Source organism: Denticeps clupeoides, chromosome 5 (assembly GCF_900700375.1).
Source record: "Denticeps clupeoides chromosome 5, fDenClu1.1, whole genome shotgun sequence".
NCBI lineage: Eukaryota > Metazoa > Chordata > Actinopteri > Clupeiformes > Denticipitidae > Denticeps > Denticeps clupeoides.
In genome coordinates this window covers 30,078,644-30,092,262 of record NC_041711.1, presented here as the reverse complement: position 1 = coordinate 30,092,262, position 13,619 = coordinate 30,078,644, and the positions used below count along the sequence as shown (strand labels likewise).

General features: G+C 44.6%; 1 protein-coding gene across 2 annotated transcripts; it reads right to left on the bottom strand.

Moving 5' to 3' along the window:
- Positions 1 to 51: 51 nt before the first annotated feature.
- Positions 52 to 13,331, bottom strand: pi4kb (phosphatidylinositol 4-kinase, catalytic, beta). 2 transcript variants are annotated; one of them, XM_028981050.1, is made up of 12 exons: positions 12,845 to 13,331; positions 10,059 to 11,080; positions 5,951 to 5,995; positions 3,976 to 4,203; positions 3,643 to 3,870; positions 3,437 to 3,546; positions 3,241 to 3,345; positions 3,004 to 3,127; positions 2,497 to 2,762; positions 2,082 to 2,214; positions 1,865 to 1,985; positions 52 to 1,665 (listed from the first exon to the last, which is right to left on the bottom strand). In XM_028981050.1, the coding sequence occupies exons 2-12, from the start codon at positions 11,058 to 11,060 to the stop codon at positions 1,484 to 1,486; spliced, it is 2,544 nt and encodes an 847-aa protein (XP_028836883.1). In that variant the 5' UTR covers positions 11,061 to 11,080; positions 12,845 to 13,331; the 3' UTR covers positions 52 to 1,483. The 2 variants fall into 2 exon arrangements, with proteins under 2 accessions (XP_028836883.1, XP_028836884.1); XM_028981051.1 differs by lacking the exon at positions 5,951 to 5,995.
- Positions 13,332 to 13,619: the final 288 nt, after the last annotated feature.

Below are 13,619 nucleotides of genomic sequence, written 5' to 3'. Positions count from 1 at the left end.
CACCATTGTATTCTACCCTTATGCAGAGTCCAAATAACACATACACGCGTGTTTACTGAAAGCAGAGGAACAAACATGAACATTTAATTTATTATACAAACAGACATTCACAAGTTAAGGGAGGTCATTCACATAATCAGAAGAGCTGGTCCATTAGACTGGTTACAAAGAAAGAGGTCTGACGAAAACAAGAGGAAATTTAGTATAAAAGGTTAAAAATACATATTCAACAGGAGAGGGGGAAAGAAAAACATTCTGCTTATTCTAATAGTCATAACTTCTAGGTAAACCTTGAAATCGTGGCATCTAATGAAGGGCTTTTAAAGACAACAAAATAGGACTTTGGAAGGAACGAGAAGCAGGGGCTGAAGCTTTTCTGTTCCAGCAACGACGAAATGAATATTTGACTACGGGCGTATGAATCTCGGCGTTCCCATTCCCCTCCCCGACAGCCTGGGGCTTGTCGCGTTGAAATAGCTGGTACATTTATTAACTAGCATTGTAGCCCTTTCTGCTCTCCTCCCGAGGCACTCAGTCACACAATTGAAAATGTTGAGTCTGTTTGTTGTCTCCGTGTCCCCAAACAAGAAAACTCCATGTCCTCCTCCTCCTCCAGCGTAGCAAGGGTCAAAAATGAAATACTGAGCAAGTTGAGAAATACTGTTCATCTATCCCAAGCACTGGCTGTGAACGGGCTTTTGCAGTCACTGACAGAGCAACGGTTTGTTAAAGAAAGATCACAAGTGGTCAAGGCCCACGTTTTAGACACAATGATGTCTTCCACATTGCAGTTCCCTCAACACAAGGAACAAGAAAATGTCAGTAGATGTCTCAGTGGCTTGACCACATTTCTCCAAATAAATATAGTATTTATAGACATCAAATTCATGTTCAAATCCAAGGAATAATTTAGCAATGAAATCGATGAAATCCCCCATCTCTATAAAATGTATGTCGATAGGAAATTAATTTGCTTATGATTGAAACAAGAAAAAAAAAAAAAAAGAAAAACCTTAAATGACTTTTACCCCAATTTTACATTTACCCAACAGTCTCTTCAGTCTTCTCCTGTTATAACATTAGCAATAATGGGATGCTGTAGCGGTTTTGCATATGAGAAATTCTACTTTTACAGGGCATTGTGATCGCGAGGCAATGCGTCAAACAAGACACCACTCACGTAAAGCCAACAGGCCTCCAGGCTGGAGTTTTACAGAGGCGCTCCAGAGCTCCATTAAAATAAACTAGATAAATAGACACTCGGAGTAAGAACCAAAACAAGCAGATGAGCTTCAGGGGGGTGTTTAACAGAAGAGAAGATCACACTTCACAGCTCTTCAGTCAGGATACAATCCTCGAGCAGTCTGATGTGCAGTTAAAAAAAATGGGAAAGTCTACAAGGTTTTGAGTCAGGGGTACAAGGGAGAGGGGGCAGTGGTCTTTGCCAGTGGTGCAGTCCAAATTTCCACGAGCACAAGGCTGATCACATGATGCCATTGGTGAGATACTGGAAGCCATCGTACAGCTTGGTGGTGATAGAGCGCATGGAACCATCTACCATCTGCTCCACCAGGACCTGAAGCTGCTCCTCTGTCAGGCTCATGTGAAACCGTTCCTTTAGGTTCCTGATGGTGCTGGATCCATGGAAGCAGGGAAGCTGGGAACCTAAAAAACAAACAAAAAAAAAGGAATAAATAACCTGCTGTAGCCACATGTGAATCCACTAGAAGTTTCTTTCACTCATTGTTCTGCTTTAAAATAATTTACTTTGCTTTAAAATACTTAAAAATAAAATATAGTATTTAAAATTTACTATAACTACTATTACTATAAGATTTTTTATAGTATTTCTATGAAGAAATACCTTGTTGCATGATCTCCACAATCTGAACAACCTTGTCCATATGCTTGCGAGCAGCGATGAGACCCTGAAGCATGAGCATCTTATAGTAATTGAACATGTCACCATCCAGACCTCCCATTACCTGAAGAAGACACAACGCGGCTCAGGAAATGACACAAGACTATTTTTAGTATAAACACTGGCATTAAAGTTATTTTTTCCCCAAATATGGCCTCACGTCAACAAATTCACTGGTTAATTTAAAGGCTGATGTCTCAAAGCCCAAGTTTCTGGGAGAGCTGGACAGGATGAAGCCGAAATCAATATGGATAATGTGGCCCTCGGAGTCCAGCAGGATATTGCCATTGTGCCTGAAAATGGAAAAAAAAAAAAAAAGTGAGCAGAAGAACATTCTGAGCTATTTTAATAAAAAGCACTGTTCATTTGAACTCAACACAGACACTGACAAGAGTTAAGTGAATATCATGAGCACAGCTCTGCCACCAAAAGGCAATCACAAGCAAAAAAATAATAATTTTCAATTTAGCAAATGGCTTGACCGCGTTCCAGGCACTTTTTAACATCTCCACTCTCTTTAAGAGCTTTACTGAAATCAAGGTCAGCGTCTAATGGCCACTCCATCATGATCTCACCTGTCCTTGACCTGCAGCAGGTAGCAGATGAGGCAGTAGCCAGCACAGCTCTGCACAAAGTTGCGCTGGGCTGTGAGGAAGGCCTCGGTGTTGTAGCTGCCGTGCTCCTGAAGGAAATAGTCCAACAAGGACAGTTGGCTCTGCTTCTTCACCTGATGAATGGACACAGCATTCACCACCGGCTCGATCATGCCACTGTCTGAGGAGATGACCAGGATCTTATATGGCTTTATCCACAAGGGAACCCGTTCCTGTTCCCAGATTGTCTGTAGAACAGAGAAAAAAATGGACCCGGAATCAGAAGGATGCTGGCTTGAAACCCGAACCGCAAAGGTGCCACTGAGAAAAGCTCGCACGGTGCCTTTCATGGCTGCCCACTGATCACCAAGCGGAGGACACATTCCGTTGTGTCAACGTGTGCTGTGCATTTACAATCACTTCACTTTCAATCTGCTTTTGGTGAGATGATCTGGTCCAAGTGTAATTTGTTGTGAATGATTAGGTTACCTGCAGTTGCTTCAGCACTTGGAAGGCCAGGAGTTCTTGTCGAAGGTCATCCCCACACTTCACTATCACTGAGAGGAGACGCCAGTTGGGAAGATGGCCATAGGGGGATCCCTCTCTTATCCGACTTTATATGGGAAAATTACGAAAAAAAATGTATAAATAAGAAAACAATAATGAAAGTGAATTGGTATGCAAAATAAGGAAGGAAGGAAATAAAGGAAACTGAAGGACACCCACTGGACTTTTTCCTGCCATGGTTCTTTAAGAGCCACTGCTGATGGATCTTCTGGATCCTTTCTAAATGTTGTAGGGGTGTGAGCGAGTTGCTCAGAAAGACGCCGTCTGAACAACGCAGAGAAACTGTGAACATGACTTCTCGCTAACGAAGTAAAAAAAAGTACAGAATGAAAGCGAAACAGCGTGACATTTGCACCTGATGTCCCCAGCAGCGATGTAGATGGGTTCTTTGCTCTCTTGGCTGGTGATGCTGTCAACTGAAAACTGAGAAATGTTGTCACAGCTGTTGGTGTGGATCTCTGGTAGCTGCAGTAAGAGAGAAAGGAGAGAAGATGAAATGATGCCAATTCATAAGCAAAAACACACACACACACACACACACACAAAAGTAGGTTAGGATACCTCCACCTGGAGCTCTCCAATGTCATCTACAGACCAGGCCTCATCATCATTGTCATAGTTAGACACGGCATAGAAGCTCCCTGTTCGTTGTTCAGCTGTGACACCACAGTCTGGCAGGTTCTCCACCGAACGCGTGCTACGTATGCGTGTCTCCGGAATTCGCACAGGAACGCTGGAGGTTTCAAAGTTGTCACACTCCAAAACTTCCACGTAGATTAAATAAGGAGCCTGAAAAGACGAGAAAAGAATTAAGCAACTCACAGAAAGCCCAAGACACAAAGTAGCAGAATTTTCTTTCTAGTCACCAGGACGCTGTCGCCTCTTCTTGCTCACCTTGTCCTTGGAGTTGAGCACCACCGCCTGCGTGTGTGGCACTCGGACCACATGGTGGTCAAAGGCAGCGGTGGGCAGCCAGACGCGGGCCGGCAGCTTGTGGTTGAGCAGCGACAGTTCGCTGATGAGCCGCAGGGTCTTCTGCTCTTTAGTAGGTAGCGTGGCCAACCGCTTACCTATGCCCATCAGGGACTTTATGAACTCTCTCTGAGGCGTCAAGCGTACCGGCTGGAGGGGTGGTGGGCATGGTGAAGAAAACATTATTTAAGCAGGGCCTACATGAAGCACGAGTAACTGTTTTAAAACAGCAAAACTCAATTTAATGCAAAAGATGTCAAGTATTATTAAATAATTACTGGATTTGTGAGTCGTACAGATGATATAGCTCTGGGTTATGTGATAATATTTAGTGACTAGGCTCAAATCAACCAGTTTCCAGTTGTATTGAGAAACAATTGTTGTTCAGCAACAGGAGACCATCAGATGGCACATGAGAGGCATGCAGTCTAAAGCCATAGGAAGAAAAGTAAGTTAATCTATGGAAGCCTGTATCCAAAACGAAGAGGAGAAAAATAACTTATATATGAATTGAATGTCAAAGTTTATAATGTTTTTATTTTGACTATATCCACTTCAATACCTGCATTCATGTTCCATTACCAGATGAAGCTTCTATTGAATTATTCAATCAAGTTCCAACTATTAAAGCAACCACCGCTTGCAGACTCATGCCATTTTTCCCTCCGCCACATCCCAGAAACAGGCTTCCATGTTTTACCCACTGCCTTGCATAGCACCATCACAACTGCCAGAGCACAGAGCCGGAATCTCCAGAAGACCTATAAAGAGAACCTCCCCATGCCAAATAAAATAAGGCCAGCCAGTTCCCGTTCTTATAACTATGGGCCCCACTCTTCTCAAGGATGAAAATTAACAATTATGCAGATTCAATATTGCTGAAGGAAGCTATATTACTTCATGCCACCTAAAATGCAGCAGTTATTTCCAAGAGCTCCCTGATGTCATAAACTTGAGAAGAGTGGTAAAGCTAAGGATGCTCTGATCCATCAGCTGTCCATCAATAACTGCCGATATTCATTGTAAATAGGTTGATCGGTGCTCTCAGATGACGCATGACCAATCAGATTCATTCTAAGAGACATCTCCATGCATGACAAAAGAGGCCTGCTGTAATGTCATAAATGGAAATATGAACACATTCATCTGAATGTTGTGCAATGCCAGCAATTCAATTATATGTTTGTTTGGAAGCCCAAAAAAGTTTTTTTTAATAACTGTAATAAATAAAATATGATAAAAGGCTCAAGCCACAGCTATGTGGTCCATTCTGGATTAACTGAAATAAATGGCTCTGAGAAACTGCCATGAATTTTTTAACTGAAGATTGGTAACCTGGTGGGATTTTATCAAACCACTACGTTGACTGACCTGCCTGCTGCCACTTTTAGTCACTACACTTCTATTCATTAGAATATGAAATAATTACATTGATTTGTAAACTAATTCTTTACTGCTTTTAAGCAAAAACATTTTACAGATCAAAAGATGAAAACTATGCAACAGACCAACGAAGGCTCAAAGCTGAGGGTGATCAACCCAATCTGCAGTCTGACCAAAAACCCCTGATCGGAGCATCCCTAGTACAGACTAATTTGAGGATGGCATGAAGTTAGAGAAATACAACACTTTGGCCCATCTGAAAATAACTGATTGGGAGTAATTTCAGAGGCAATACGGTCATTCAGACATCAGATGAGCCAAAGTTTACTGTTTGTGATCCTACAACCTCACAAAAATGACCAAATACGTTTTTTTACATTTACACATATACATGTATATCCAGAAATGGGGACTTCATACCCATAAAATAACAGATGTAGACAAAAGCCCCAGCCACAATGTGAGCATCCAATAATGCACAGCAAATAACATTCAGGGGAGGATGTGGACTTACTGTACCAGTCTCTAAGTCAAGACTGTCAGAGCTCGAGCTCCGATCCTGGGAAACAGGGTATGGGTGAGGGACAGGGAAGGAGGGGTTTACACAAGAGGTGGTGGAGCAGGGAGAAAAGCAAAGCAGAGCAGAGCAAAGCAAAGGGGAGAAAAGCTTAGCGTTACTTTTGGAGGATCACCATGGTCAGGGGGCGGAGTGTCAGATCACCGCGTCATTTATCCCCGACTACATCAGCCTCTGCTTAATCCCCAGGGGGCAGTTCAGGCCTGAGCTGGACGGTGGCCCGGCTCGGCACTAATGGCTGCCCATTAGTAAAGTGTACAGAGGCAGTTGCACAGGCAGTGTCGTCTGTTTAGTGCAAACTCTTTACAGACGGCACATGTTATAATCAGCGAAATAATGCTTTCTGTTTTCAATATTTGAAAACTTCCTATAGCGTTCATTTTATTTTTCAAAACCTCTTCTGCACTATACTCAAATCACCATACAATATAACGACACATTCAAAATTAAAGCTTTGTCTTACATCTTACCGCTTACTAAACATTACAAAAAATACATATACACAATAGCCATTAAGGCGGATATAAAAACAAGTGGTAAATGTGCCCAGCGTTGCAACTGGTCTGGGTTAAGGCCTGTTGCCCTCAGCATGACAGCACCTGTTAGGAACACATTGTGCAACGTTCCATTACAGAACAGAATTTCACACAAACCATGGGAACCTTGAACAGACAGGCCATAATTATCAAAAAAAAAAAAAAAAAAGAGGAGGAGTTATAGCATATGCATTCAGAGCCACTCAAGTCAGAACTCACAGAACCAAACAGGTATATATTGCTCTCTATTGTACGTTGTACTGTGTGCTTGAGAGACTCCAATGGCCAGAACCAAATACCACGTATGTGTGCGAACATAAACATGATTCTGGTCTGTGTCTTATGTTCTTGTCTGACATAAATATTTAGTTGCATTTTAGCTTGCTTAATTTTGTACTAGCTGTATTCTTCTTTTATTCTATTTTCCTTCTTCTGTTTTATTTTTATAACTTTATATTTAAAGGCCCCCTATTCATTTTGTGAGATTATTTAACATAAATACAAGTTCCTCTAGCCTGACTATGGTACTGCAGTGGCTAGAAATGGCGACATGTATAAAGGGTCCTTTGGTCATTCTGCTTCGCCGTTCAGAGAGCGGCAGCACAGACGGTCTGATCTGGAATTTGTCCCATTATGTCGTTATTCCCATGCTTTGTCCACCCAGAGAATTTCCCACCCCTCCCGTAAAAAAGTAAAACGTGCGAAGCATTGCAGTTGCAGTCCAGAAATGTAATGCACGCAAGATTTTTTTTTCTGTATAACAACGAAACGACTTCCTGTTGCAGAAAAAAAAAAAAAAAAGTAATTATTGTGAATGCCCGCGCACTCCTATAGGCCACTCGCCTCCTCGTCCCGCCTCTCTCCTCCTCATTTGCATCTAAAGCTACACACACCAAAACGGTGCGTCATGGGAAAAACTCATAGTGTGACTGCCTGAAAGTGGCTGTAATTCTGCACCACAGCTGAATTTCGGAAAGAGATTTCAGATACAGTATTGGAGAATGACTAACACCAATAAAAAAAATAAAAAATTTTAAAAAATCATAATAGGGGACCTTTAACTATGCAGAGCAAAAACAGAGCAGGTCAAGATGCATTTCGCTGCTTGTTGTAATGCTATTACTATTGCATGGTAACAGCGGGGATCCCTCTAGTGGTGTTTCCTTATATGTGGGGCCCTATAATTCCCGCGATGTGGAAAACGTGACGGAATCGCACAATTCAACAAATAAAACAGAATCTGCTATAAGATGCGAATTTCTGGCCACTGCAGCCCACTACACGTGTTTCCGGTTGAGTCGGGACTTTCACACACACACACCAATGCAATGTAAACGCGTAGTAACTCACTACATGACGCACTAAAAATAATGATGTAATTTTTTTTAAGATATCTCGATATCTTGAAATTTCCTCTAAATCAATGGATGTTTCCCCACTATAATAACTGGGATATTTTTGCATATACACACGCAATATATTTGATCATAAATAATATTTTTATCAAATAATATTGTTAGAAGGGGTGTGAACCTTCACTCCTCTCACGATTCAGTTATGATTATCAATGCCTCGATATCGATGCATCCCATACATTTTCTACATGGTCACGTGATTTTTTTCCAAATATAAGAGTTAAGGTCTCGTACAGCTGCCCACCGCTCGTACATCCCACCGCTGCCATTATTTGGGGCAGTGGTGGCCTAGCGGTTAAGGAAGCGGCCCCGTAATCAGAAGGTTGCTGGTTCGAATACCGGTCCGCCAAGGTGCCACTGATCAAAGCACAGCTCCCCTGACGCCACAAACGCCTGTTTCAGGCGTTAGTCGAGCGGGGACCGTTTTTCTGCTCATTTCAGACCGAACGCACGGAGCTCAGCGCAGAAAATATGCGTGTTTCTCTAAACTCACGGTAAGACGACCATGAAGTGTTGTAGATCTCTGGACACTCATATAGAAAGGTCAGCTTTTCCTCCATTCCCGCTTTGTGTGTGTGTGTTTTTAAGCGACAGAATGAACAATCTCCTGCTTTGATTCCATCGGTCAATTATATTATACGAATCAATTATAAGATTAATTTCAACACCCCTAATTGTTAGGATTTATATTCAATATTCATGAAACATCGCACGCGGAACACACAGTGATACATCGCCCACCCATAAGTGACAAATCATGGAACGCTACAAGATGCCAAACAGAAACGTTACAAGGCACCACAAGAATTATAGTCTACATCAGTGTTGCTCAAACGTGTTCCGCCTGATCCCTCATTCCTCAGGTTCAACTCTGATCACACCCATGCAATACCCTGATATCGCTGAATTTAAAATTATTTGACTATTAAAAGTTGCATAATTCAGTTAATAGTCCAAACCCTCCGAGCCACACATTCCCCCAAATTACGGGCGTTCTGAATAAATGGTATAGGAATATCATTGAGTGACTGACTAAATTTGCCCTATGGAATGGTACTGCCATAGCAGGGTTTCCCCATTCCCTTTTTTGAGGTGGCTCATGACCACATCAACACTGACACTTATTTTTCCAGAGCTGTGTGCAGTGCATCGATTCACTCAACTCTCTATTTCTATCTTAAATTTACATTTACAGCATTTACCAGACGACCTTATCCAGAGCGAGTCCAGAGTTACAGGGACAGTCCCCCCCTGGAGCAACTTAGGGTTCAGTATCTTGCTCAGGGACACAATGGTAGTAAGTGGGATTTGAACCTGGGTCTTCTGGGTCTAGCCACTAGGCTACTATCACTACCATCTAGAGTGACAGACCCTAGTCACTGCATGCACACTGAATTAAAAAAATTCCATATATGACAGGGCTGATACAGAGATTGCTGTCAAAAAACCAAATGCTCGAGGCCATGTTTGTTCTGAATATGAAGACAAGGGAAAGGCCAATCAAGGAGACAGGCATGAAGTAAATGGGCTAACATCTTTTTAAAAAAAAAAAAAAAGTATAAGCTGTATTGAACATAAAAATGGTCATGTTTGTGAGGAATCAGTGTTGATATAAAGAGGAGGAATGATGCAACACCGACAGCAGGCCTAATCTGACGTTATATCACTTATGGGTGATAAGAAGTCGCTCAGTGATCCTTTTACATAACGGCCAGCAGCTCCACGGATATTCAAAGCACCAGAGGGGACGTTATTACCTGTCCAATTCCGAATAAAAACGGGAACAGACGAGACAGCAAGATGTCGATTGATTTCTCCTCCACAGGCCCCACGTCAACATTTCCCTCTTTATGTAATCAGGCCGAGGACGTTTCGCGTGTAAGTGCTACTGAATCGATCGCTGTGCAACAAGGCCCCCCCCAAAAAACATCCGACCGTGTTCGATTTGACCGAAATGCATCTAAAAATATTTACGCAAAAGGTTGATGGAAGACGAGGCCAGCAGGCAGATCATTAAATAGCACACGGTTAAACGTTCTTCTAACACGTCTCCACTGCAGACAGGGCGTTTTAACAGTCAGTCACTGTGCTCACCTCGTCCTGGCTGTTCTCCACTTTGGGGTTGCTAGCTGTTCTCTTCAGGTTGCTGCTGAGGCTGATGCTAACGGTCGCATCGGACTTGGAGCGCTGGTGTGTCCGTTTAGAGGGCGAGAGGCCATGATCGGACAGGCCGTGGGACGTGGGCGGCGGGAGCTCCCTGCGGGCCCGGTGGCTGGCTGGCTTCAGCTCGTCCGACAGGATGAGTTTCCGCAGCTTGGTCCCGCGCGAATGGCGCTGCGTGGAAATGTGCATGTCGGAGGAGTAGGCGCCCAGCAACCAGGCACACTGCAGCGAGAAGCTGATGCTTTGCCGGCAACGGTGCACCACGTAGGGCTTGATGGCATCACCCACGTCCTCGTCCATGTGTATGTACATGTTGAGCAGCTGTGGAAGGTAAAAGTCCACGTCGTCGTGGCGGAAGCTGAACAGCCGGTTTCCGATGTACGCCTGTACGCCGGGTTCTTTGGAGTTGTACAGGTAGGAAATGGCCATGGAGATGTCGAAGAGCTTGGACTCGAACAGCCGGAGGAGCCACGACTGTTTGGAAGAGTTGTTCTTCTGACGCCGCTGGGCGCTCTTCACCGAGCCAGGGAGGGGCTCCTCTTCTTCCTCACGGATCTTTGGTGGTTTGGTGCCCCCTCCGTCTCCAAGTTCTGTATGTGCCGTCCCATTGACCAGGTCTGAGCTGGCATCAGGATTTTCTGGGTCCCCTTTCTGCTTCTTGACCTTCTGCAGAACCTCCTGGCAGGCCTTCCTGGCCACTTCTGGGTCAATGACAAGACTCAGCTCACTGACACCCTCTGTTATGATGTCCAGGGTGGGGCTATTGGTCAGCAAAGTGTCACCCGTGCTGGGGCTGTCTGAATGGTGGAGACCAGAGGAGGGTGAAGATGGCAAAGAGAAGGAGGAGGTAGTGGAGGTGGAGGAGACAGAAGGGCTCTTCTGGAGATCCTCCTCCAGCTGGGCAGGTGACAGCTCCAGCTCTGTGTCACCCATGGCCGGTCACACTCAGGCCACTGTGGAAAGATGCAGGAAGAGTTAGAGATTTATTGATTTATTGTTCTGATGTAATACTTATTCTCCACTCCCTATTTTTGTGATTATTGGAAGTATAAATACACAAGTTACCAAGGCAACTGTGAAGACAAGCTAAATAAAAGGCATTTCATCCTGCGAATCCATACACATAAAATATGGCTTCAGTGTGCAGAACCTGAGGTGATTATGCATAGCCAGCCACTCTTCACATGACAACACACTCGATCACATGCCACGTCGCATCACATGCCCAAACACATCTCAAACAGTCACAAGAGAGGGGGCAAAACCACACACACACACACACACACACACACACACACACACACACACACACACACCACATCATGGAAGCTGTCTTGGTTACATATTTCATCGATTTGCAAACGTCATTGGTGACTGAATTTATTTGGCACATTTTCCCAACTCAAATTTCAGCCACACGAGACACTAAAAGCCAGTGAAATTAAGTAAATTACAGCCCTTCTTTGTTCAGACAATTCCCAGCGTCATGGGCAGTTGTGCACTAACATTCATTTGAATTAATATCATTCATTCGTATGGAAGCCACGGCAGTGCGCTGGGTGCGGGCCACCCGCCTCCCTGCTGATCCGTACAAACGTACCACACATTCACATAAATCCCCGAAAGCTGATTACCACATCGCGACCAGTAGCGCTCGGCACCCGGTCCAATAACGGTGTGGCTCGGAATACAGGCCAGTAAGAGACATGTGACACTCCATGTTTCAGAGAATCAGATCAGGCCGAACCCAAAAGAGGAAGGAAGGAGATTCGATTGCTAAATAGATTAAATAGTCAATCAAACCTGCAATAATCTACACGATTAGATTAAATTGATCAATTTCTCAGACGTGATTTGTGAAAAGGAAGAGAAACAACGCCCGCGGAGCTTTATCAAGTGGCCTCACCATGCAAAAGACTCTGAAGCAGAGATGTGACGGACGACCTCTGGTTTATGCCAACGTGACACGCCTGAGTGCAAGCAAAGGCTCGGTGAGAACGAGAGACGGAGAGTTGCCTTGCCCGCATGACAACACGCCAGTGAAACGCCACGCAGATGGATCGGGTTCATTTCCCCCCCTCCGTGTCGTGTAATGCGACAAGCCGCAGCCTGAGCACTGGAGGGGGGGGTGTTAAACTGCCCTCACAAATGCCGAGGCGCATTCAACAACTTTCGAGAAATCCCATTAAAAAAAAAAAATGTACTAACCTTCACAGTAAAAAAAAAAAAACGAGCAAAAGAGTTAAATCTACACCGAAAACATGTTCGTCGATACTGTCACCTGGAAATGTCACAACTAGTTACCATTTTGTAAGTCCAGCAAACTTTGTAAGTAATAGTTACGCACGTTTATCTAGCGGGCTAACCATGCAAAGTCAAAAGTCTAGTCGGAGGGGGAAAAGACCCGAGTTAGCTGCGCTAGCTAAGTCCAAGTTAGCCTGCTGTACGTGCCCGCGGCTGTACCACTTCGCGCCGCATAAAGAAAAGGAAGAACGCGGACCGCGGGCGCCCGCTGCCCGGCTCTTTTCCGGCGTTCGAGAGCGGTCGGTCGCCGCACGCCGACAACTTTACGCCCGGCCGCTAGCTGGCTACGGCGCTCGGCGACGACGGCTAAGCGGCTAGCTGGCTAAACCCTGACGTTTTTTTTTTTTTTTTTTTTTTACAAAAGGCGCCGCGACGCCACCGACGACGACAGCGGCCGCAGGGCTCGGTCGTACCTTTACAAACAGCCGGGCGAAGTTTCGCTCCGTCTAACTCGCCCTCCTCGGCTCCATTCGGAGGCGCGGTCGGCTCCCTCGCTGCCCGAGTTCCTGCCTGCGCGCCCGGGGCTGGCCGACGGCGCCGCCTGCCTGGCCCGAAGTCCCCGCTTCAGATGCGAGGCTGGCGCAAGAACCGTGTGCATTCAGGGGCAGCGTCTCCACGGTGCGTTCTCGGTTCCAGCGCCGGGAGATCGTGCTCGTGTCGCTTGTAACTGGAACTGGGTGCTGGCCGGCCGAGACAAATGCAGCGTGTGGAAACGATATGCACCGCTAAATTAAAAATTAGCTACCGAATCGCACAACAGACTCGACGTGTTCTTTATATTATACTCGAACTTTGTCAGATATCCTGCTTGTCGTGAAAAAGGTATAAACTTTCGACAGATTGCAAACTTTTCCCGAAAACGAAGTGATGGAAAGTCTTAAACAAGGACTAACGTGTACGCCTGTGTCGAGTCACGTGGCATAAATAAAGCATCCCATTGGTTAGAATTATTTAACAAACATGCCAGACAGATTTCTGCATAATACATTTTAACGTCAGCAAATGCATGTATATTGATAGCTGTGAAAAAAAATTTTTTAAACCATAATCCACTGCTGACATACCATTGGAATTTTATTTTCAAAAACTACATTTACGGCATTTATCAGACGCCCTTATCCAGAGCGACTTACAATCAGTAGTTACAGGGACAGTCCCCCCCCTGGAGCAACTTAGGGTTAAGTGTCT